The sequence below is a fragment of the Cetorhinus maximus genome, chromosome 1, assembly GCF_964194155.1.
Source record: "Cetorhinus maximus chromosome 1, sCetMax3.hap1.1, whole genome shotgun sequence".
NCBI classification, from domain to species: Eukaryota; Metazoa; Chordata; class Chondrichthyes; order Lamniformes; family Cetorhinidae; genus Cetorhinus; species Cetorhinus maximus.
The window spans coordinates 196,746,895-196,773,457 of record NC_135879.1 but is presented as its reverse complement, the minus strand read 5'-3'; the positions used below and the strand labels follow the sequence as shown (position 1 = coordinate 196,773,457).

The 26,563-nt window shown below is 43.1% G+C and overlaps 1 protein-coding gene across 1 annotated transcript in view; it reads right to left on the bottom strand.

Moving 5' to 3' along the window:
- The window catches only part of dnai1.2 (dynein, axonemal, intermediate chain 1, paralog 2), a 332,040-nt gene that overhangs the window by 109,622 nt on the left and 195,855 nt on the right, over positions 1 to 26,563 (bottom strand). The window contains exons 17-18 of the mRNA XM_078538947.1: positions 17,076 to 17,224; positions 4,363 to 4,462 (exon numbers count right to left, since the gene is read on the bottom strand). Coding sequence (XP_078395073.1) covers positions 4,363 to 4,462; positions 17,076 to 17,224 — 249 coding nt within the window. The remainder of the gene's footprint in view (positions 1 to 4,362; positions 4,463 to 17,075; positions 17,225 to 26,563) is intronic.

The following is a 26,563-nucleotide window of genomic DNA, read 5'->3' as shown; positions in this document are numbered from 1 at the left end:
CTGGAGAAAAGTGTTCAAGTAACTTCCCCCTCCCTGATGTGGTGTAATGTCTGCATCTACAACTAAATGTTAGCTCTCCATAAGCTCTTGTACTCTGAAAAACTGCTAAAACTCAGGCAAAACAGCTAGAAAATGGCTCCAAAAATCCCAGCAGCTGTTACGATCCCTGCTGAAATTGACAACATTTAAAAAAGAAAGGAATCCCCACACCACAAAGAAAAATGTTAAGGAATACATTGAACAAGATTTATCTTTTGATAATTTTTACTATAGACCAATGAAATCAACATAATTCAAACATTAGCTAACAGGTGAAGGATATTTCAAATAAAAAAGTAAATTTCACTTTACCTAATTGATACAACTAAGATACGCCTCATTTAGTTACAAGCTGGCTTATCGCATGACCCTCTCTCTCCAATTACCCAGTGACCCTAATATGGTCATGGCTAGTGTATAGTTGCAAGGCTTAGATGGTTAGATGGTGTCTCAGCAAATTCCTTTCACAGCCAGAGTCCCATTGTCTAAGTGATTATGTCTAACAGTTTGTCTCCACCCAGTTGAATACCTAGGTGATTATCTGCATGCATGGCTAACGGGTAGGAAATGTCTGCCATTCATACTCCTTCAAGGCAATTGTTCCTTGTGAGGCTTTGCAGATAAGCTGGCTCTGCTTAATGGCCTTGGAATATAAAAGATACTTTGACTGTGATTTCAAGTCACTGGAATGTGGCTTTGGTCTTTCTAAAAATTCAATTAGTTACATCCAGCCAGTAAATTCATAAAGTCATTTTTCCCATAAAACATGGTTTCACACCATATGCTTTAGGTAAATATTTATATCTGTGGTGTTTGCTAACTCGTGGTTAGGATTCTAATATCATTCTATAACCCAGAAAATTCCAAAATCCAGAAATGATTTGGTCCCAAGCATTTAGGTTACAGTGTAACTGAAATAAGGTTTGACGTTCTCAATTTAGTTTCATAGAACCATAGAATGGTTAGAGTAAAGAAGTTATTCAGCCTGTCAAGTCCCTGCAAGAGCAATATAAATAATTCCAATCCCCTGCTCTTTACCGGCGCCCTGAATTTTCTTTTCCTCTTCAAGTACTTATCTAATTCCCTTTAGAAAGCCAATATTGAACCTGCCTCCAACACTCTTTCAGGCAAATCATAGCCACTCTCTTTGTAAAAAAGTTTTCCGTTATATCGCCTTTGGTTCTTTTGCTAATCACGTTAAATCTGTGTCCTCTGATTCTAAACGCCTCCACCAATGGAAACAGTTTCTCTCTATTTACTCTGTCTTGACCCTTTATGATTTTGAACACCGCTATCAAATCTCCTTTCAATCTTCTCTGGTCGAAGAACAGCCCCAGCTTCTCCAATCTATCCATGTACTGTAGTCCTTAACACCACTTTTTTAAAGCTTTTCTGCATCGTCTCTAAGGCATTCACATCTTCCCTAAAGTGTTATAGCAGAATTGGACACATTACTCCAGTTATGGCCAAACCAATGTTTTATAAAAGATCACAATAACGCCCTTGCTTTCATATTCTATGCCTCTATTTATAAAGCCCAGGATCCTGTTTTTTTTAACCACTTTCAATAGCGTTTACACATATTCCCTCAGATCTCTACTCTTGCATCTTCTTCAGAATTGTAACCTTTACTTTATGTTGCCTCTCCTTGTTTGTCTTGTCTTTTGTTTCAATGATGTAGACAGGCTGTCGACATTGTAGCTGAGCTAACTTTATTGATAACACATTTTCCAAACATAAACATATATCTGCAGTAGCTGAATTCTATCAAGACAGGCTCCAACATGTGTTATTTGACTTTTAACTCCCAGGTCAGGTGACACCATTCCGAGTACAGAGTACTGTATATGTATCTAATTCTGGAGTCCACTACCACAATCAGCTATTACCATGACATTTCCTTTTTTTTTGACAGAAAACAAACTTTTATACATCATAGCCCTCATTCCCTTCTCCCTCATATCTTATTCAGCTTCCTCTTAAATGCATCAGTACTACTTGTTTCAACCACTACCTGTGGTAGTGAGTTCAACATTTTCACTACCCTTTGGGTAAAGAAGTTTCTTCTGAATTTTCTATTGGGTTTCTTGGTGACTATCTTATATTTATCTAATTATGCTTTCCAAAGTGGAAACATTCTCTATGTATCTGTTCTATTAAAACCTTTCATAATTTTAACAAACTTTATTAGATCGCCCTTCAGGTGGCACTTTATTAAATGCCTTTTGGAAGTCCATGTAGTACACCACATCAGTCACACTGCCCTCATCAACCGTCTTTATTACCTCACCAAAAAACTTAATCAAGATCAAGAAACACAATTTCCCTTCAACAAATTTGTGCTGATTTCTCTTAATTAATCCTCACTTGTCCAAGTGACCGTGTCACTGTGATAGTCCTAATAAAATGTTAACTCTATTTCTCTCTCCACACTTGCTGTCTGATCTGCTGAGTATTCCAGCCTTTTCTGTTTTTATTTCAGATTTCCAGCATCTGTAGTGTTTTGCTTTTGTTTTGTGTTGACTGTTAATTTTGTCCTGGATTATTGTTTCAAAAAGCTTTCACACCACGAAGATTAAACTGCCTGGCCTGTAGTTGCTGGCATTACCCTTGCATTCTTTTTTGAAGGGTGTAACAATTGCAATTCACCAATCCTTCTAGCATTATCCCTGTATCTTAAAGGGTTGGAAGTTTATGGCCAGTACCTTCCAATTTCCGCCGTTACTTCCTTCAACAATCTAGGATGAACCCTGTCTGGACCTGTTGACTTGTCCATGTGAAATACAAACAGCCTTTTCACGACCTCCTCATTCTCAATTTTTAACATATCCAATCTCTCAACTGCCTTCACTTTTATTGTGATGCAGGCAGTAACTTCTTCCTTGGCAAAGACAAATGCGAGTAATCATTAGGTGCCTCAGACATGTGTAGGTCTTTTTTTTGTTCCCTAAATAACCCCACCCTCCTCATACAACCTGTATACTATTTAGTTGCCTATTGAAGACTTTGAATTCCCTTTTATGTTAGCTGCTAATCTATTCTCATACTATCTCTTTGCCTCTCTTATTTCCCTTTTGGCTTTCGCACTGAACTGTCTATATTCAGCCTGGTTCTCACACACATTGGTGCATGGAAGGAACTTGCCACAAACTGTACCATTTGGTACCTCATGCAACAAGCCACAACACAGTCAGAAACTGACTGCATAAACTCTGCTTTGGAGAAGCAATGACAGCAGAAGGAGAAAGAGCAGAACCCTGGATTAAGAACCCCACTTCCATAAAACAACTCTTATCCTCTCTGCCCAAAGACCTGTGGTCCAGAATTGGCCTGCTAAGTCACCTGAGGACACAAAAATCATGAAACCTGGCAGCTGTTATCTTTGATTTGAGAAACTGACAATGACGACAACTTGCATTATCAACCTAACATCTGTCATATACCCCCTTTTTCTGCTTCATCTTGCTCTCTATCCCTTCCACCATCCAGACTGCACTGGTATAATTGCCGTACCTTTCTTCTACATGGGAATGCACCTAGACTGTACACGAGCCAAGTTCTCTTTAAAACCCACCATTATTTGATTAGTTTTTGCCTTCAAATCTGATTCCAATTTATCTGTGCCAGATCCAGTCTGAAACTTTCTGAAATTAACCTGCTCCAATTAAGTATTTTTATTTAAGTTTGCTCCTTGTCTTTCTCCAAAGCTAATCTGAACCTTATGATACTATGATCACTAATCCCTAAATGTTCTTCTACTGATACTTGCTTCACTTGACCATCTTATTTTCAAGAACCAGATCAAGCAAAGCCTTCTTCCTCATTGGTCCAGAAATATACTGATTAAGAAAATTCCACTGAACACACTTCAGAAATTCTTCTCCCTTCCAGCCTTTGTACTATTATTATCCCAGTCTATATGAAAATAATTGAAGTCTCCTCATTATTTAGTAGATCTGAGTAGCTTCCAGTAGATTTCATTCAAAGTTATGAAACTGCCCACATTTGTCTTAAGTCAGAAACCTCTTCTCCCCGAATTGCAGGATGCTGGAAGGTTGATATTTATATTGTTACAACAATTCAGGGATATCCAGAATTTGATCAAGGTGTTTCACCATATGTCATGCCACAACGATTGCCTCTGCTGCCGAAATTACAGAGCAAAATGTCTCTGTTCTCCAGTACTGTTTACCCAATTACCAGCCTGAAATAATTAATTGTTTTTATATAGCACCTTTAACACAGTAAATATATAATAATTTGAAAAATTGACTGAGTTTGAGATTCAGAAAGACCTTACATAATGCAAAAAAATATAATTACCTTTCCATTTGTTGTAACTGCTGCAAACACAGTTGAAGAGTACGGTGACCAGGTAACATCTCCAACTGGTGAATTAAGATCAAATGTGAACATCGGGTTTCTGAAAGAGAACACACATCAACCATGATTGAAATAAGTTGAGCTTACATGAAAGTACTTATAGATTTCTTGGGTTGGCACAGTTCTTGCATTGGTCGGTTCCTAGCACTCTTTCTCAGCAGAGTCGATATCTGTCACTGTACATAACTGGATTGAAGTTTTGTCAGAACACTGAGTTTTTAAAATTTCATTTATAATTATTATATGAGAACAGAGAATTTGTGACATACTATGTAAATACATTCTGTTGAATTTGTGTAAATGAGATTACTCTTTATTTAAGCGCATTTTTTACAAAACAACTATGTAGTTGTGCTTGCTAGGAAATCGGTTCTCACTGTAGTAACTGTACACAGTAAGACATATATTTTACTCTGCCATTTCCGCCAACTCCAGCATGATGCCACCACATCTTCCCTTCAACCCCCCCCCATCAGCATTCCATAGGGACTGTTCCCGCCGGGACAGCTTGGTCCACTCTTCCATCACTCCCAATATCTTATCCTCCTCCCATGGCACCTTCCCATACAATTGCAGAAAAGGCAACACCTGCCCCTTTACCTCCTCCTTCCTCTCCGTCCAAGGGCCCAAATTCTCCTTTCAAGTGAAGCACTGCTTCACTTGCACCTCCTTCAATTTGGTCTACTGCATTTGTTGCTCCCAATGCGGTCTCCTCTACATTGGAGAGACCAAACACAGACTGGGTGACCACTTTGTGAAACACCTTCGGTCTGTCCGCAAGCATGACCCAGACCTTCCTATTGCTAGCTATTTGAACACACCATCCTGCTCTCATGCCCACATGTCTATCCTTAGCCTGCTGCAACGTTCCAGTGAAGCCCAATGCAAACTGGGGGAACAGCACCTCATCTTCCGATTAGATTTAACATTGAGATCAACAACTTCAGAACATGAACTTTCTCCTCCATCCTCACCTCTTTTTATCCCCTTTTTTCAATATTCATTTTTATTTTTTATCCACTTATTTTTATTTTTATTTATTTTCATTTTTATTCATTGTTTTATCCCCACCTTTTATCCTATTTTCAATCTTTTTTCCCACCACCGTCCCCTCCCCCCACCCAACCCCCACTAGGGCCATCTGACATTTGCTCATATTGTTCTTTCCAAAGTGCTTACCCCTAGAACCACTTTTTGCTTTCTGACCTTATGCCACCATCATCCTTTAGCCAGTACCACTACCATTAACACCCCTTTGTCCTTTTGTCCATGACATCTTTGTCAATCTCTCCTTTGCCTCCTCCTATCGCTGGCTTTCTATCCAGCTTCACTTGCTCCACCCTACTTAACAGTATAAATTTCAGCACATTTTTACTTCTCTTTAGCTCTGAAGAAATGTCCTACGTACTTGAAATGTTAACACTGACTTTCTCTCCACAGATGCTGTTAGACCTGCTAAGTTTTTCCAGCATTTTCTGTTTTTGTTACACATATTTTACTTGTTAGTTTAACTGAATCATATTTTATTACATTTACAAAATAATTGCAATTTTATCAAATATATGGGAGGGGTTAAAATATAAAATGTGAATGTTGCTATTTTTCAGATTATTGAATTACATGGCCAAATTAAATTTGCCTCACTGTCCCACATTTATTTGGCAACATGAATGTACCCATTCTATACAACAGACAGGATTTTTCTCTAAATTATCACATACTTTGTCAGCCTATGAGCAGGTGGGAGAGGAGAATATGTCAGGGAAACATTTGTCCGTCCACTGCATATGAAAGAGGATGATATCATATTTGGCTGGGTCGACGCAATTTGTAAGTAAATGATTGGAAGGAGTCTTCTGACAGATTTCCTATCATTAATATCTTAGTAGTAAAAGTATTGCAATCTTGGCAGCCAAGACTGTCAAGATGATGGCTGTGGGTGGGTGCAGAGGTGGAGAGGTGGCAGTAGTTGTGCCAAAGTTTAAACAATCGCCTTTTCTAGTTCATTAGGAAGTACAGAAGATAAGAATGATTTTTAAACTTATCTTTTGTGCAACTTGCACCTTTTGTCACACTATACCGTGACAAGTGGTACCAAAATTCAAATTTGTCTGACCCTGAAAGATGAATTGGGTCCCCACAAGCCGCACTGCATTCTTCAACACACAAGGTCACAATGCAGGGCATCCATTTTATTATTCTAAACACACATTTGGGTGCTGCAAGATTTTTTAGGAGAAAACTAGCCATATAGGTAGATCAAGTGTTTAATTGTATAATAATTGAGTATTTAATTGTATTCAATTGGTGGGCATTATTTGGGGATTCATTTGTGCTCCTATATAAAGCAGCAGACTGAAACTATCCTTCAGTTTGGAGTTGCAAATTTGTAATATGTATTTCTGTAATAAAAGTGTATTAAGTGTATAAAGATTGGGCTGCAGTTCTACTGCTTGGCTGTCTGGAATAGAACACTTACATTGTAATATGATAAGAGAATCAATTAAGTCAGTTACAAAGCATAAAACTCAGTATCCAATTGTCTTTGCTCCAGTTTGCTAGGTTGTGATAAGGACTAGAAATTCTTGTTGATTTTTCCACTCCCTTGTCCCATATGAACTAAAGTTAATTGCAGCACCTCCAATAGAGGAATGGTAGCATAGTGATAATCTTGCTGGACAAGTAATCCAGACATATGGACTAATACCCCTGAGACATGTTTTCAAATCACACAGCTGGGGGAATTTAAATTCAATTGATTAATAAATCTGGAAACAAAAGCTAATCTCAGTAATGATGATTATGAATCTACTGGGTTGTTGGAAGAACCCATCTGGTTTATTAATGACCTTTAGGATTGGAAATCTACTGGCTCAGTCTGATCTACATGTGACTCCAGACCCACAGCAATGTGGTGACTCGAAAAGCCCTTTGAAATGGCTTAGCTAGCCACTCAATGGCATCAAGCCACTACAGAAAAGTCAAATAATCCTGTAGAGAGCTGGCACAGACGCAATGGGCCAAACAGCCTCCTTGTGTGCTGTAACCATTCTATAATTCTGTGAAACAAGATGACCAGCATGGACCTAGGCACCAGAAAAGAAAAAGGCACACCCTGACCACATAACCCTGCAACGAGATCCTAACTAACATCTGGGGATATGCCAAAATTGGGAGAACTGTCCTGCAAGCTAGTCAAGCAACACAAAAACAGAATTGCCTGGAAAAACTCAGCAGGTCTGGCAGCATCGGCGGAGAAGAAAAGAGTCGACGTTTCGAGTCCTCATGACCCTTCAACAGAACTGAGTATAGTTAGGAGAGGGGTGAAATATAAGCTGGTTTAAGGTTGGGGGCGGGGGGGAGAGAAGTTGAGGGTGGGGTGGTTGTAGGGACAAGCAAGCAGTGATAGGACCAGATAATCAAAAGATGTCACAGACGAAAGGATCAAAGAGGTGTTGAAGGTGGTGATATTATCTAAGAAAATGTGCTAATTAAGAATGGATAGCAGGATACTCAAGGTACAGCTCTAGTGGGGGTGGGATGGAAAGACTAACAAGGTATTAGTTGTAGATTTAAAAATAATGGAAATAAGTGGGAAAAGAAAAATCTATATAAATTATTGAAAAAAACAAAAGGGAGGGGGACGAAACGGGGTGGGGATGGGGGGAGGGAGTTTAAGATCTAAAGTTGTTGAATTCAATATTCAGCCCGGAAGGCTGTAAAGTGCCTAGTCGGAAGATGAGGTGCTGTTCCTCCAGTTTGCGTTGGGCTTCACTGGAACAATGCAGCAAGCCAAGGACAGACATGTGGGCAAGAGAGCAGGGTGGAGTGTTAAAATGGCAAGCGACAGGGAGGTTTGGGTCTTTCTTGCGGACAGACCGCAGGTGTTCTGCAAAGCGGTCACCCAGTTTGCGTTTGGTCTCTCCAATGTAGAGGAGACCGCATTGGGAGCAACGAATGCAGTAGACTGAGTTAGGGGAAATGCAAGTGAAATGCTGCTTCACTTGAAAGGAGTGTTTGGGCCCTTGGACGGTGAGGAGAGAAGAAGTGAAGGGGCAGGTGTTGCATCTTCTGCGTGGGCATGGGGAGGTGCCATAGGTGGGGGTTGAGGAGTAGGGGGTGATGGAGGAGTGGACCAGGGTGTCCCGGAGGGAACGATCCCTATGGAATGCCGCCAGGGGGGGTGAAGGGAAGATGTGTTTGGTGGTGGTATCATGCTGGAGTTGGCGGAAATGGCAGAGGATGATCCTTTGAATGCGGAGGCTGGTGGGGTGATAAGTGAGGACAAGGGGGTCCCTATCATGTTTCTGGGAGGGAGGAGAAGGCGTGAGGGCGGATGCGCGGGAGATGGGCCGGACACGGTTGAGGGCCCTGTCAACGACCATGGGTGGAAAACCTTGGTTAAGGAAGAAGGAGGACATGTCAGAGGAACTGTTTTTGAAGGTAGCGTCATCAGAACAGATGCCCCAAACTACCTGTCTCAGATACATCAGTCCATGACAGTATTGGTAGGAGTGACCTTGTGGAGAAAATCTTCCATTTTCACTTTGAGACCATGCTCCATCGTGTGGCATGACACTACCAATGTGCTAAATGGGATAGATTCAGGATAGATCTTTCAGCTCAAAACTGGGTATCCATGAAGTGCTGTGGACAGCAGCAGAATTATATTCAATTGCAATCTGTGGGCAGGATTATCTCAGATTTGCAATAAGTGCAGTAGTGGGTGTGAAAAATAATGTTTTGCCCACCGGCTGCAATGGCGGGTTTTCATGCTGTATCGTCCGCTTCACGCCTCATTAATTATGCAGCCCCAGGAAACACACCGTCTTGCTGGCGGGTGGCCTCTGAATTGCCCACCATGTCAATACCCCACTGTTTCCACACTCTGGGTGCCAGAGCTAAATAGCAGCGGTGCACACAGTTCTCAATGCTTACTGCCCAGGGCTGCACCAGGATGTTGCCTGGGATGAAACATTTAAGTTATGAAGAGAGATTGGATAGACTTGGGTTGTTTTCGTTGGAGCAGAGAAGACTGAGGGGTGACCTGATCGCAGTGTACAGATTATGAGGGGCATGGACAGGGTGGATAGGGAGCAGCTGTTCCCCTTAGTTGAAGGGTCAGTCACAAGGGAACATAAGTTCAAGGTGAGGGGCAGTAGGTTCAGGGGGGATGTGAGGAAAAACTTTTTTACCCAAAAGGGTGGTGACAGTCTGGAATGCGCTGCCTGGGAGGGTGGTGGAGGTGGGTTGCCTCACATCCTTTAAAAAGTACCTGGATGAGCACTTGGCATGTCACAACATTCAAGGCTATGGGCCAAGTGCTGGTAAATGGGGTTAGGTAGGTAGGTTAGGTGTTTATTACATGTCGGTGCAGACTCGATGGGCCAAAGGGCCTCTTCTGCACTGTGTGATTCTGTGATCTGTGATCTGAAGACAAGGCCCTGAAAGCTAAGAAGAGTTCAGTGACCCGTCACTGGAGTGCCTTTTGGAGGCTTGCCATGATGTCCTCTAGCCCTGATCTGGCTGCAGGAGATCCAGAAATTTCACCACTCTGGCTTGGGGCATGGTGGCAGTGGTGATCAGTGCCAATGTGCACAAAACAGATTGGCCATCCAGTGCTGAAAGAGGATGAATGATCTCATCCGTGCTGCCAGGGTAAGGCAGCCATCTCATCACTTTAAACTCACGCATTCACAAGGCTATCACACATTCACAGGCATCTCACTCACTGCCCTATCAGATAACATCACCCCTCACTCTCTCACACATATCCTCACATCTCCATCGGGCCTCATCTCCTCTGGAGACTGCCTCCTCAGCCCTCACCATCGTGAGGCCACTTGCGCAGATCAGCATGTGCCCTCATACAAACCCTGGGATATGCCCCTTCCCCAGTACAACCCTCGCCCTGCAGCCTCTTCACTTGCCTGAGGCCACTTCTCCTCCCTTTCTCAAGCACACCCTAGCCCTGCATCCGTTGAAAAGCCACCCTCGCCTTACGGCTGGTCTGGTAGGTAGACACATGACCGTGAACCCATCAAAAGTGATGCAGTGCTCCCTGCGAAGCCTGGTGCTGATGGCCGCAAGTGCTGCCCGAAGCATCCCAAATCCTTGGATTCCCTGAGCCATCAAATATCTAACGATCTCAGTCTTGAAGATTTTCAACGTTTGGGCATCCACAACATTCTGGGGTAGACAGTTCTTAAGGTTCACAACCCTCTGATTAAAGAAATATTTCCTTATTTCAGATGATGATCACTCCCTTAGCCTGAGGCTCTGCCTCCACCCCCCACCCACCCTGTATTTTAGATTTCCTAGTCAGTGATTGGACAGTGTTCTTATTCTTCTATGTTCACTCTGCATCACAGATGCCAGTCTTCAGCCAATTCAATTCACTCCACATGATATCCAGAAATGTTTGAAGATACTGAATACAACAAAGGATATGGGGCCTGGCAACATTCTGGCTGTAGTACTGAAAATTTGTGCTCCAGAACTAGCTACTCTCCTGGCCAAGCTGTTCCAATACAGCTACAATGGCAACTACCCAAAAAAGTGTAAAATTGTTCCAGTATGTCTTGTGCACACAAAGCAGTACAAATCCAATTTGGCTAATGGTTGCTCCATCAGTCTATTCCTAGTCATCAGAAAAGTGATGGAAGATGTCTTCGACGGTGCAATCAAGTGGCACTTACTCATCAATAACCTGCTCGCTGATCTTAAGTTTAAATTCCCCCAGAGACACTCGGCTCCAGGCTTCATTACAGCCCTGGTCAAAAGATGGCAAACAAACCTCGAAGTCCCGAGCAAAGTGCACCTTGCCAGCGTTGTCGCTTATGTACAGTTGTGAAACATGTCAGTGTGCAATCACGCTGAAGTGCTTAGATGATCCAGCGTGGGAGGATGATTTTGGCAAACAGGATTTATAATGAGATGCTAAAAGTATTGAAATTAGGTTCCCGACGTGCGGCGGCAGGAAATGTGGCCCGTCATTGGCAGGTGGAGCGGACGATCGTAAACTGGTTTTACGATGGTGTAAAACTGATTTTTGGCCTTCATGCCATATTGTCCACTCACACCCACCATGACGTCCGCCGCCAACAGGACAGGACGATTCTGCCCTGTAACCTTTTAGACTGGCATATCCCTCAGTCTACCACTGCCATCAAACCAGAGCACCAACCCTGGTTCAATGACGATTGTAGGAGAGCACGCCAGAATTGGCACCAGGCATTCCGAAAAATGAGCTTCAGCCTGGCAAAGCTACAACACAGGGTTACGTGCATGCTAACCAGCAGACACAGCATGATAGTGACAGAGCTAAGTGATCCCACAACCAATGGATCAAATCCAATCTTTACGGTTCTGGCACTTCCAATTATGAATGATGGTAGACAATTAGACAATTAAGAATGTAAGAGTGAGTACTCTTGATATCAAGGCAGCATTTGACTGAATGTGGCATCAAAGAGCCTTAACAAATTGAAGTCGATGGGAATCAGGGGGAAAATTCTCCACTGTTTGGTGTCATACCTAGCACAAAGGAAGATGGTTGTGGATTTTGGAAGCCAATCATCTCAGCCCCAGGACTACTGCAGGGGTTCTTCAGGATAGTGTCCTAGACCCAAACATCTTCTGCTGCTTCATCAAGTGTCCTCCATCATAGGTTCACATAAGTGGGGATGTTCACCGATGATTGCACAGTGTTCAGTACCAATCGCAACTCCTCAGGCACTAAAGGAGTATGTGCTCACATTCAACAAGATCTGGACAACATTCAGGGTTGGACTGATAAATGGCAAGAAACATTCGTATCACAGATTTGTCAGACAATAACCATTTCCAACAAAAAAGAATCTAACCATCTAACCTTGATGTTCAACAGCATTACCATGGCTGAATCCACCAGCATCAACATCATAGGGCTTACCAACAACTAAAAACTTAACTGCACCAGGCTTATACATAGTGTGGCTACAAGAGCAGATCAGAGACTCGAGATTCTGCGCTGAGTAACTCATCTTCACACTCTCAGTGCCTGCCCATCATCTACAAGGCACAAGTCAGAGGTGCAACAGAATATTCTCCACTTGCCTGAATGGGTGCAGCTCCAACAACATTCAAGAAGCTCAGCACTATGCAAGACAAAGCAACCTGCTTGATTGGCACCCCATCCTTAAGCACTCACTCCCTCTTTCACAGGCACACAGTAGCAGCGGTGTGTACCATCTACAAGGTGCACTGCAGTAAATTGCTAAGGCTCCTTTGACAGCATCTTCCAAAACCCTGACCTCTACCACTGAGAAGAAGAAGGACAGCTGCGCTTGGGAGCACCACCAAATGCAAGTTCCACTCCAAGTCACACATTATCCTAACTTAGAACTATATTTCTGATCCTTCACTGTCACTGGGTCAAAATCCTGGAACTCCCTTCGCTAACAGCACTGGAGGTGATGTTGCAAACATATGGTTCATGTTTCATGTTAACATTTTAGAGGTTGCTTGTGTGCTTGTGGCTGGACTTTAAATACGGAGCCTGGCATGATGAAGTGGTGAGGTGATGGCAGGAGGGTGAATGAAAGCCCGCATGCCATTGAAACAGCGTGTTTCCCAGGTGTGTATGAATAATGTGGCAGGTTTGAGACGATACAGCGTAAAAACCCACCATCGCGGCAGGCGGGTAAAACATTGTATTCTATAAATAAGAAACATAGAAACTAGGAGCTGGAGTAGGCCACTTGGCCCTTTGAGCCTGCTCCGCCATTCAATATGGTCATGGCTGATCTTATATCTCAATGCCATATTCTCACTTTCTCTTCATACCCATTGATGCCCCTAATATCCAAAGATTTATCAATTTCTTTCTTGAACATACTCAGTGACCTGATCTCCACAGCCTTCTGTGGTAGAGAATTCCACAGGTTGACCACCCTCTGAGTGAAGAAATTTTTCCTCATCTCAGTGCTAAACGGCCTGAGACTGTGGCCCCTGGTTCTAGACTCCCCAACCGGGGGAAACATCCTCCTTTTTTCTTGTCTGTCTAGCCCTGTTAGAATTTTATACATTTCAATCAGGTCCCCTCTCATTCTTCTAAATTCTAGTGAATACAGGCCCAGTCGAACCAATCTCTCCTCATATAACAGTCCTGACATCCCCGGTATCAGCCTAGTGAACGTTCGCTGCACTCCCTCTATGGCAAGTATATCCTTTCTTAGGTAAGGAGACCAAAATTGCATGCAATACTCCAGGTGTGGTCTCACCAAGGCCCTTTATAACTGCAGTAATACATCCCTACTCCTAAACTCAAATCCTCTTGCAATGAAAGCCAACATACCATTTGCCTTCCTAATTACTTGCTGCACCTGCCTATTTACTTTCATTGACTGGTGTACAAGGACACCCAGATCCCTTTGTACATCCACATTTACCAATATATCACTATTTAAATAATACTCTGCCTTTCTGTTTTTCACACTGAAGCGTATAACTTCACATTTATCCACGTTATACTGCATCTGCCATGTGTTTGCCCACACACACAACTTATCTAAATTGCCTTGAAGCATCTATGCATCCTCCTTACAACTCACAACCCCGCCCAGTTTTGTGTTGTCAGCAAACTTGGAAATATTGCATTTGGTCTCTCATCAAAGTCATTTATATATATCGTGAATAGCTGGGGCCCAAGCACTGATCCCTGCGGTACATCACTAGTCACTGCCTGCCACCCGGAAAAAGATCCATTTATTCCGACTCTGTTTCCGGTCTGTCAACCAATTTTCAATCCATGCCAGTATATTACCCCCAATCCCATGTGCTTTAATTTTTCTCACTAGCTTCTTATGTGGGACCTTATCAAAAGCCTTCTCGAAATCCAAATACACCACATCCACTGGTTCTCCCTTATCTATTCTACTAGTTACATCCTCAAAAAACTCCAGTAGATTAGTTTAGCATGATTTTCCTTTCATAAACCCATGCTGACTTTGTCTAATCCCATTAATCCTTGCCAAGTGTTCTGTTACCACGTCTTTTATAATACACTCTAGCATTTTCCCCAATACTGATGTTAGGCTAACTGGTCTGTAATTCTCTGTTTTTTCTCTCCCTCCTTTTTTTAAATAGTGGGGTTACACTTGCCACCCTCCAATCTGTAGGAACTGCTCCAGAGCCTATAGAATTTTGGAAGATGACCACCAATGCATCCAATATTTCCAGGGGCACTTCCTTTGGTACTCTGGGATGTAGATTATCAGGCCCTGGGGACTTTTCAGCCTTTAACCTCGTTAATTTCTCCAGCATCATTTTTTTACTAATGCTGATTTTCTTCAATTCCTCCCTCTCACTAGACCCTTGGTTCTCAAACATTTCTGGGAAATTATTTTGTCCTCTTTTGTGAAGACAGAACCAAAATATGTGTTCAATTCTTCTGCCATTTCTTTGTTCCCCATTATAATTTCCCCCATTTCTGACTGTAAGGGGCCTATGTTTGTCTTCGCTAATCTTTTTCTCTTCACATGTTTATAGAAGCTTTTACAGTCAGTTTTTAGTTCCTTGCAAGTTTACTCTCATACTCCATTTTCCCCTTCTTGATCAATCTTTTTGTCTCCCCTTTGGATCCTAATTTATCCCTATCCCTAAATTCTTTTGTAAGTCATGGTTGAGCCACCTTTCCTGTTTCATTTTTGCACCAGACAGGAACAAATAATTGTTATAATTCATGCATACGTTCCTTAAATATTAGCCATTGCTTATCCACTGTCAACCCTTTTAGTAAGGTTCCTCAATCCATCATTGCCAACTTACGCCTCATACCTTCGTAGTTCCCTTTATTTAGATTCAGGGCCCTAGTTTCGGATTCAACTTCTTCACTCTCCATCCTAATGAACAATTCTATCATTTTATGGTCGCTCTTCCCCAAGGTTGTTTATTAACAAGATTGTTAATTAATCCTTTCTCATTGCACAATACCTAGTCTACGATGGCCTGCTCTTTAGTTGGTTCCTCAATGTATTGGTCTAAAAAATCATCACGCACACATTCCAGGAAATCCTCCTCCACATATTATTGCTAGTTTGATTTGTCCAATCTATATGCAGATTAAAATCACCCATGATTACAGTTGTACCCTTATTGTATGTATCTCTAATTTCCTGCTAAATGAATGAAATTAAGTTGATCATCGAGAGTGAAAGAGGTTTCACTTTTGAAGGAAACAGATTGCGGGTCCTTTCTAAACAGTGAGACAGGTCTACATATTATATTGTACATTTACCCAATGATACATTTGTTATGATCCCAGCTGATGTTATTACTGGACAAGCCTGATCCCAGGGTGAAACATAGCTTGATAGATCTTAGCTTTTATTTTTTGTTTAGATACGTGGAGAGTGGCTACTAAACACAGTCGTAGGAGTCGGCTAATAAACTTGTAACAAAAGAATAAAGCATTTATTAAACAGAAAAGATGAACTACATTACAATACTCCTTCACCTACAACTATATCTTTACAGGTATATACAGATTTGTAAGGATAACACAATTTACAAAAGCTATCATATACTTTAATGATCATAGTAAGTACACAGTACATGTAAACCTATAGGCGGCCTGTGGTCAGACACACCACACTCTGAAACCAAATTCAGGTGCAACCCCAAACAGATGCTATGGATCGCTCAGACGCTTGTCACACCATGGGCCAACCTGTCTCACTGAACTCTGTCTTTCACATGCAGGCTTCAAATCTCCACTCTCAGAGAACCCGGTGTGGAATCTTTAACAAACAATGCTTTCTTTCAGACACCTTCTACAAGGGTCTATCTGTCCACTCTCTCACTGACTCAGTCATGCCAACAGAACACCACTGCTTTACATACCCATTGTAGAGTTATGGACCTTCGACTGTCCCCTTGGACCTCCTGGCTTTTCGCACGCTTTTACTGCTTTAAATCTGTGTCCTGCAGCTTTCTCCCTCTAAGCTTAAGCTTTCCTCTCTGTTCCTTACTTTCACTTCCACAGGGCAGGCCCTTTTCCAGATTCTTGTCCTTGTCCTTTGACTAGGCTATCCTCTTGGGACCTTTCCTGTTCTGATCTGCTGGATTTGGGGACTTTCTTCTTTAGTCTCTGTAACCTGCTTCTGCAGTTTCCTGTCCAGCTTCTCTTGGCAGCTGGCTTCAACTTTAGTTTGGGACTTGCTACCTGTCCTCTGCTATCCAGCCTCTCTGGAATGCTGGCTTCAACTGAACTGAAACTGCTTTCCTTTAGTTTTCTGTATGTGTTTGTAAGTGTGTGTGTGTGTGTGTATGCACCCCCACCCCCCCCCACCCCCCCCACCCCCCCCCGCCCCCCACCCCCCACCCCGCTCTGGAGCCCTGTTGCTAGGCAACAGCACAGTTTTATTTAAACCTTGTGTTTGTTTTACTTCTTTTCAAGAGTTGTAAAAATCTCATTAGAATGCAGGCACCTTTTAAAGTGAAACTAAAACTCAACTTCCCCTTTTTCTTAACACACAAATACAGAAATACAAATCAACTTAAACATTAAAGCTAAAATTCATTCTTAACACCCACAAATATAAATATAACTTACTTAAATTATCTCTATTTTCTAACACAGTGAAGTATTCTCCTTCACAACTTTCACTTACTTTAAATTGTGATCCCAAATCTTTACTGTCCAATCAGAACTACAGGAAATGAAGATATCTGGATGGAATGTATTCCAGTGTAAGGCATCCACTGCCATATGATGGGCTTCATAAGTATCCAAAAACTCACTTGAATAGGCCTTGGAGCACTAATGAATACAACAATAATGGTTTAATCAGCACGTTAGGACATTATACACAAAGTAACAGAATAAGAATACAACTTAAGCAGTTATCAACTTTGAAGTATTTTGGTGCCTTGTAATATGATTCAGACAACAAACAACACTGAACTTTTTTTATGTTCAGTTTGCTGTTTTCTATTTATATTGGTGTTTGAATGTCACAGGAATATAGAAGTCATAGAATGGCTACAGCACAGGAGGCCATTCAGCCTGTTGTGTCCATGCCGGTTATCCATATGAGCTACTCAGCTAGTTTCACTCTTCTGCCTTTTCCCTGCAGCCTACAATTTTTTTCTCTTCAGCTAATTATTCAATTCCCTATTGAAACCCTTGATTTAATCTGCCTCCACCAAACTTGCAGGCACTGCATTCCAGATTCCAACCACTCGCTGTGTAAAAACATTTTTCCTCCTGCTGTCATTGCTTCTTTTGCTAATCATCTTCATTCAGTGTCCTTTGGTTCTTGACCCTTCCTTGTATAGTTTTAGCAAGACTTCCATATTTTTATACTCAGTTCCCTTTGAAACAAAGGCCAACATTCCATTTGCCTTCCCTATTACCTGCTAAACTTGTATGCTAGCTTTTTGTGATTCATGCACGAGGATCCCCAAATCCCTCTGTGATGCACCTTTCTGCAGTCTTTCTCTGTTTAAATAATATTCAGCTCCTCCATTCTTCCTGTCAAAATGCATAACCTCACATTTTCCCACATTATATTCCATCTGCCAAGTTTTTGCCCCCTCACTTAACCTGTCTATATCCCTCTGTAGACTCTTTGTGTCATCCTTACCACTTGCCTTCCCCCCTATTTTTGTGTCATCCGCAAACTTGGCAATAATATATTCACTTCCCTCATCCAAGTCATTAATATATATTGTAAATAATCGTGGCCCCAGCACTGATCACTGATTAGTTAGTCAATCCTCTGTCCATGCTAATATACTACCGCCAACACCATGGGCTCTTATCTTATTAAGTAGCCTTATGTGCGGTACCTTATCGAACACCTTTTGGAAATCCAAATATGTTACAAGTACTGGTTCCCCTTTATTTATCCTTTAAGAATTCTAATAAATTTGTCAGGCATGAAGCCATGCTGACTCTGCTTGATTATTTATTTTTTATTCATTCCTGGGATGTGGGCATCGCTGGCTAGGTTAGCATTTATTACTCATCCCTATTGGCCTTGTTCAGAAGGCATTTAAGAGCTAACCACATTGCCGTAGGTTTGGAGTCATATGTACATCAGACCAGGTAGGGACGGCTTATAAGAATGGACATTGGTTAACCAGATGGGTTTTCACAACAATTGACAATGGTTTCATGGTCATCATTAGACTTTTAATTCCAAGTTTTTATTGAATTCAAATTCCACCATCTGTCATGGTGGGATTCGAAACCGTGTCTCCAGAGCATTACCCTTCTTTGTTCTTTGGATTACGAGTCCAATGACAATAACATTATACCATCACCTCCCCTTATATTATGCATTTCTAAATGCTCTGCTATTACATCTTTAAGACTCTAACATTTTCCCAATGACGGATATTAAGCTAACTGGCCGACAGTCACCTGTTTTTTGTCTCACTCCTTTTTTGAATAGGGTTGTTAACATTGACAGTTTTCCAATCCTCTAGGGCTTTTCCAGAATCTAAGGGTTCTTGGAAGATTACTACGAGTGTATCCACTATCTCTGCAGCTACTTCCTTTAATACCCTAGGAAGCAACCCATCAGGTCCAGAGGACTTATCGGCCTTTAGCCCTATTAGTTTCCCTAATACTTTTTCTGTAGTGATAGTTATTGTATTTATTTCCTCCACCTCTTTTGCCCCTTTATTATTTAATATTTCTGGAATGCTATTAGTGTCTGCTACGTGAAGGCTGATACAAAGTATTTATTCAACTACTCTGCCATTTCCGGGTTCCCCATTGTTATTTCCCCAGCCTCATTTTGTAAGTGTCCTATGTTCACTTTGACCTCTCTCTTCCTTTTTGTATATTTAAAGAAGCTCATACTGCCCCTTTTTATATTACTTGCTAGTTTACCCTCAAAGTTATTTTCTCCCTCTTTATTATTTTTTTGGTCATCTTTTGTTGGTTTTTAAAACTTTCCCAATCCTCTGCCTTACCACAAATCTTTGCCACATTGTATGTTTTTTCTTTGAATTTAACACAATCCTTAGCTTCCTTGGTTAACCATGGTTGGTTTTTCCCCTCCCTAGAATCCTTCATCCTCACTGGGATATATATTTGTTGTGAGTCATGAACTGTTTTCTTAAACGTCTGCCATTGTTCATCAAGATGTCTTTTCTGCAAAACTCCTTTCCCAGTCCACTCCAGCCAAATCTGCCCTCATTCCTTTGTAATTACCCTTGTTTAAGTTTAGCACAGTTGTTTCTGACCCAAGTCTCTCACTCTCAAACTGAATGCTAAATTCTACCATTATATGGTCACTGTTTCCTAGGGAATTTTTTACTCTGAGATCATTTATTAAACCTGCCTCATTACACATTACCAGATCCAAAATAGCCTGATCCCTGGTTGGATCCACAACATATTGTTCTAGGAAACTGTCCCGAATACACTCTATGAATTCTTGCTCGTGACTACCTCTGCCAATTTGATTTTCCCAATCTGCATGAAGATTAAAGTCACCCATGATTAATGTACTACCTTTTTTACATGCCCTCATTATCTCCTGATTTATTCTCTGTCCTACAGTATAGCTACTGTAGCCTTTTGACTACTCCCACCAGTGTCTTCTTCCCCTTGTTATTTCTTACCTCCACCCATATGGATTCTACATTTTCCAATCCAAGATCATTTCTTGCTATCGTACTTATTCCATCTCGCGCTAACAAAGCTACCTCATCACCCTTTCCTTCCTGCCTGTCCTTTTGAAAAGTCACATACCCCGGAATATTTACTTCCCAGCTTTGATCTCCTTGTAACCATGTTTCTGTAGTGGCTATAAGATCATACCCATTAACCTGTATTTGTGCCGTTAATTCATTTATTTTGTTCCGAATACTATGTATATTTAAGTAGAGAGCCATTAATTTTGCCTTTTTACCATTTTTCCCCCTTTGACCCTTTTTGCTGCTGTTCTTTCATGTTTGTACACTCTGTCCCTTCCTGTCACACTCTGGGTATCATTACCTAAATAGCTGCCCTGCAATGATGCCATATCCTTTTGCTTTGTAAGCATACGTACCCCCTCTCCAGAACCCTCCCACCCCACCCCTCTATTTAGTTTAAAACCCTTTCAGAAATCCAGGTATACCACATCCACTGGTTCCCTTTATCTACCTTACTAATTAGCTCCTCAAAAAACTCCAATGAATTTGTTAAACAAAATTTCCCTTTATTAAAACCATGTTGTCATGTTCAACTCATACTATGCTTTTCTAAATGCATTGTTAACACTTCCTGCCTCAGCTGCAGTCACATCCTCCTGTCCCTGATCACCTTCTAAATCAGAAGACCTTACCTTAAGCGGTGTGACTGCTTCCTGGTATAAAACATACAGGAATCTCTCGTCCTCCCAGAAGTGTCGCGGTGTCTGCAGCTCAGCCTCTAGCTCAATGATTCTAAGCTGAAGCTCCTCAAGCCGCAGACATTTACTGCAGACGTGCTTGCCCTGGATAACACTGGTATCCAGGAGCTCCCACATGCTGCAGCCATGACACATCAAGTCTTGCCATACTTATGTGCTTTAATTAATCACTTAGTCATTTTATTCAGTTATTTATTTTCTTTCATATATTTTCTCATTCTCCATGATAATTTCTCCTGTCTCCAAATCTAATGGACCAACGTTTACTTCAGCTACTTTCCTTTTTATATACTTATAAAAGTTCTTACAATCTGTTTTTATATTTCTGGCTAGTTTACTCTCATATTCTGTTTTTTTTTCCTTTTTAACAACTCTTTTTTATTCATTCATGGGATGTGGGCTACACTGGCTGGGCCAGCATTTATTGCCCATTCTTGGTTGCCCTTCAGAAGATGGTGGTGAGCTTCCTTCTTGAACCACTGCAGTCCATGTGTGTAGGTACACCCACAGTGCTGTTAGGAAGTGAGTTCCAGGATTTTGACCCAGCGACAGTGAAGGAACGGCGATATATTTCCAAGTCAGGATGGTGAGTGACTTGGAGGGGAACTAGCAGGTGGTGGTGTTCCCATCTATCTGCTGCCCTTGTCCTTCTAGATGGCACTGGTTGTGGGTTTGGAAGGTGCTGTCGAAGGAGTCTTGGTGAATTCCTGCAGTGCATCTTGTAGATGGTACACATTGCTGCTACTGTGCGTCGGTGGTGGAGGGAGAGAATGTTTGTGGATGTGGTGTCAATAGTCGTTTGTGGATGTGGTGTCAATAGTCTCTGAGATGCTAGATGCCATGCACAAACTGGATGCACAGAGTCCATCCACATTCTGTCTGCTGTCATGGCTCTGGCATGTGAGTGTTTGGCTGCCTCCATGGACAGGGTGGCGGCTGCCTTGGAGATCCAGATACAGTAGAACATGCAGTGGCTGCCAGGTAATGCACTCGGAACTGCACTCCGTCACTCTAGTTATGGTTGCAGTGCAGCAGGTGCTAGGCGAAAGGGTGATGAGGCATCTCGTCTTCCTTCACGGTGCCCCTTCTCCTCAATAAGTCAGGCACATACCATTAGGAACTCACAGGGAGGAGGAGTGCCAGCAAGACACCTTGGGGGCTTCATTCCCTGTTGCTCCACCTCCCCTTTGCCAGTGACCCCATCGCTTCCAGCAGGTCATGCCAAGGAGGGTGCACCTGCACTTGTGTATGAAACCCTTAGTAGGCCAGGGTTCTCTAGGCCTCCAGACACCAGAGGACGCCCACCAAAGTCATCACAGTTAACAAGTCATTGCAGTCAGCAGGCTGCCTCAACTTCAGCTGTGGATGTCAGTGCTGTACCTATATGTAGTAATAGGAAAAGAAAGTTAAAGAAGTTTTGAAGGCACACAGGTGGCATGGGTGTACAACTATTTTATATAGTTTTGCCACTTGTAAATAGATGTTCACTTGCACTGTTTGGAAGTGTCCTGGATTCTTATCTTGCTGCTAGTTGCTTCAATGGTCATGGGCATTTAAGGGTGTGGAATTTAGTCCCCAATCAGAATCTGATAATGAACTCCTATAAATTTACTTCTCTCACATTATCAACATCGTGATTACTCAATAATTCCAAATGTGCATGTTTGAGAACTGGCCATCATTTGCGAGTGTGTGGCCAGGGCATGCATCATGCAATCCATTACTTGCAGTTTAATATGTTCTGAGCTCTGAAAATGATGTCTGTGCAGAGTGTTCAGTGAGGTCATTGCATCTCCTGTTGCTGTTGCCCTGATGTGAGATGTGGACAGATGCAAAGAGTACTCAAGGGGAATTAAACAGGCTATGTGAATGGCGAGGAACATTGCAGATGCTGTTTCAGGGTTGAAAGAGTGAAGCTCTACACTTTCGTCTGAACAATAGAAAATACATGGTTGGAGAATGCAGTGGTGGGCACATTGTTACTGGCTGTTCTTGGTGATTACAAATTTTGAGCAGGTGAAGGCTACAAGTAAGGAGGCAATGGGCAATGGACTGCAAGAGAGATTGAGTATACGATTAAAGAGGTGTGTGTGGCCTAACAAACAGCAGAGGACAGAAAACCAAATAGTAAGGGAAACATATCCATGGCTTACTCTGCCTGAAATCTGTTAGTTTTCAGATTGTCACGGGCCTGACTGACACGCTGTACCCTTGCAATGGCCTTTGCATGTGCCTCCGTGACATCCTGGACTTCATCAGCACCATCCCTTCACCATCCTTATTATCAGAAGAGACATCTCGGTCCTTCATGTCTCCCTCAGCCAAGATATTCCCCCATGTGTGGTGCAAGAATGATCCAGGGCACTCTCTGTGGTGAGTATTGGAGTGCCCACCTGAGTGGTCCAAAGATCTGAATCTCATCTTTAGGAGGCCTATTGTCTGCTCCATCATGGCCCTTGTAGAGAATGTGTAGCATTTTAGTTCTCCTCAGCGACACTCTGTGGTTGGCGAACCAGCATCATCAGCCTTCTAGGGGTATCCCTTGTCCCCAAGGAGCCTGCCCTGCAATTGACAAGGTCCTTCAAAAACCTGTGGCGCCAAGGAGTGGTTCAGAATGTAGGAATGATGGGGGGTCCCCGGCAATCTAGTACAAACATACAGGATTTGTCTTCTGTGATCACATATCAGCTGCATGTTTAAAGAGTGGAAATCTTTCCTATTGATGAGTGTGACTGGCTAATGCCAGGGAATACTCAAGGTCACATGTGTGCAGTCAACAGCCCCTCACACTTGTGGGAAAGCAGCGATTATTGCAAAACCTAACCCTCTTACAGCCTGGCTTTCGCAATCGACGGAGAATTTGACAAATTGATGAGCTCTCCTGGATCACCTCCCGGATGCAATTGTGTGTTGCTGACTGGCAGATGCCACACCAGTACCCAGTGGAGTCCTGGAAGGAAACCTGGCAAGGAAGTTTAGGGTGGCGATGCCCTTTAATGCCACCAGCATGGGATTGCTTCTGAGTCCTTACGGCCGCAGGTCCTCGTGAAGAAGCTGGCACATGTGAGCAACCATATCCCAGGGCATCCTAAAGCGCCTCTGGCATTACCTTTCACTCATCTGTTGATAGCTGCACTGCCTGCGATATAGCTGCGAATGGGCCAACGCTTGCCGTCGCATTAGTGCCCGGTTGCCAGAGGTTCTGCTGCCTCTTGCTGCTCAGGCCATTGCTCCTCTTGGACCTAATCTGTGCCAGTTCCTCCTCAACTGGATGACAGACAGTAGAAAGCCAAGGTTGCTGGAGCCTGTATCATCTAGCCCTCAGTTGATCTGTGAACAAATTGCAGTCATCCATCTGGTGAGCAAATTCTTTCATCCAAACATGTCATCTCCCCCTCACCCCTTCCAGGTGAAGGATATCCTGGAGGACCACAGATGAGTGTTTCTCCCATTCATATATGACTGAGCATTGACCGGGATGATAACAGCCATGAGCAAGAACCCTCCCTCAGATGCATGCCTCCATTCTCTCAAAATTCGATAGAGACCATTGCCTTCGCAACATAGCAGGACTTTACCATATGAGTCCTTGTAAGCCTTGACCATTTATCAGGGAGGATGGAGGTTTGGAGTAAGGAATTTGCTGCCAACCAACACCCATTCTCCTTGGAGGCATCTGCCTCTCTCCCCCCTTTCATCTCTGCCTCTGACAACAGTAGATGCCAAATCACACAGAATGAACAGCAGTTCCAGACCTTGATGGGTTCTCGCTGGAATGCAACCCATTGGTCATGGAGCAATGCTGGTTTATTGGGTGTTGGAACCTCGAGAGCAGAAATCAGTAGGCTAATAATTAACAGGGTGCCCATTTACTTGGCCCAAAAAGTGAGGCATTAACTCCTCCCACCCGTTATGAAGCCCCTCCCATGTCGAATGCTCGATAGGTTTTACGAACTGCTCACCCACCTTGAGAGCTTCAGTATGGCGCATGTGAGGTTTTCTAGTACATCAGGCACCTTCTACCCTCCCCCATTACCCTCCAAGCTTCCCTATCCTCCTCCACAATCACCGCCTTGTCATTCCTCTTCCTCCTGTAACCATTCAGCCTTCCCCCATTACCCTGGACTCCAATATCATTCCTGCTCTTCCCCAGTTCCCTTTACTGTTGACATGCCCAAGGCCCTTCTGTCCCTGACCTATCCCGTCTGGAGGCCAGCTGTACCCTGACTTTCCATAACCCCCCAAATGAGACCATCTGCTACCCACCCATGAGTCTAGTACTTCCATCCTGCCTGATCCAACTCCCTGCTCTGACTGTGACTACCCTCTGAGTTGCAGGACCCTCCTTCAAACCCCTCAGACCAAATTCAAGAACTCATTGGTCACGTCGTTTAGACACATCTCTCTATGATGCTCACTGCCCAGAGAGGCCTTCCACTGCCCTACAACAGGACCAAGATATCTGTGACATACTTACCCTTCTAAGTAAGTCCTGGACAATCTGGCTTCCTTCCCTAGACACCCTTCTCAAATGCCCGGGCCAGTCTGGCTTCCTTCCTGGGGAGCCTCCAAACTAGCCCCGCACAGTCTGTATTCCTTCCCAGGGGAGCCTCCCAGCCTCCCCAACTTAGCCTGCCGCCCTTGTCCAGCCTCCTCTCCACCCTTCCCCACTGGTCCTGCCTCCCTTGCCCAGCCTCCTTGCAGCTTGGACTACTGACACCCAATCTCAATCAAGAGGCAGACATTTGTGAGCAATCCCCAAAAAGGCCAAAGCAGCCGCCACTCACTTCAATGTCGTGGAAGAAGTCAACCTCGCCAGGTGCACGCCACTTGTATGTTGTCATATATGTGAACATTCTAATTTCTAACTGGCAGGAGCTTAATTTGGAGGGGGAGCTTAATTCCTGCAAGTTGACCTTTTAATAAGCATGTGTGAAATGCTAATACGTGCAAAATGGCTTCCCAACATCGTTGGGAAGCTTGACCAGCCTTTAAAGTACAGAGAATATAATTGCAAAAGTTCATCCCGCCATTGTGAAGCCGATTTTTGGACTCACACTACCAACACTTCGATGGTTTCAGCCCCGAACCTGGCCATGCCTCAGTCGTGACTGCTCAAATGACGATGAGCACTGTCTCCTCCTTTGAGACATGCAGCTGTGCCTGTCCTACTGGTTAGGTACTGCTGCCAGAGGTTCTGCACCCCCTTATTCTGCAAGTGAGAGGGAATTATGTCAGTGTGTGTAGCACGATTCGTTTGGATGATGTGTCTGTCAGTTTTGAACAGCTGGCAGCATGTGCAAAATATGAGATGAGGGCATAAGGTTTGCAGTAGTGTTATGTGTGTGAGGGTAAGGTGGAGCTATGAATGTGAAGCATGACTTGGGGATGATGGAGATTGTTGGTTGGTCAGTCAAGGGGTGGGGCATGGGATGCAGGGTGGTGAATTGAGAAATGTGTGTGGCTAGTAGCGCAGTTGCTGGTATATGGCATTTGAAGATGCAAGCACTGACCTTAACCTTTCGTCTGAGGTTATAGAACTTCTTGGGGCACCTCATCCAGGTCCTTGGGACTTGACTCATGGCAATAAGCTCCACGGCTATCCTTTACCACTGCCTTCATAGTATTTATCTGATCTCTTGTAGAACAGAAGATCTCTCTCCTCCTGTCCACCTCCTCCAAAAACCTCCAATATTGTGTTGGAGAATCTTGGAGCCTGCTGTCTGCCGTGCTTGCATTTCTTGTGT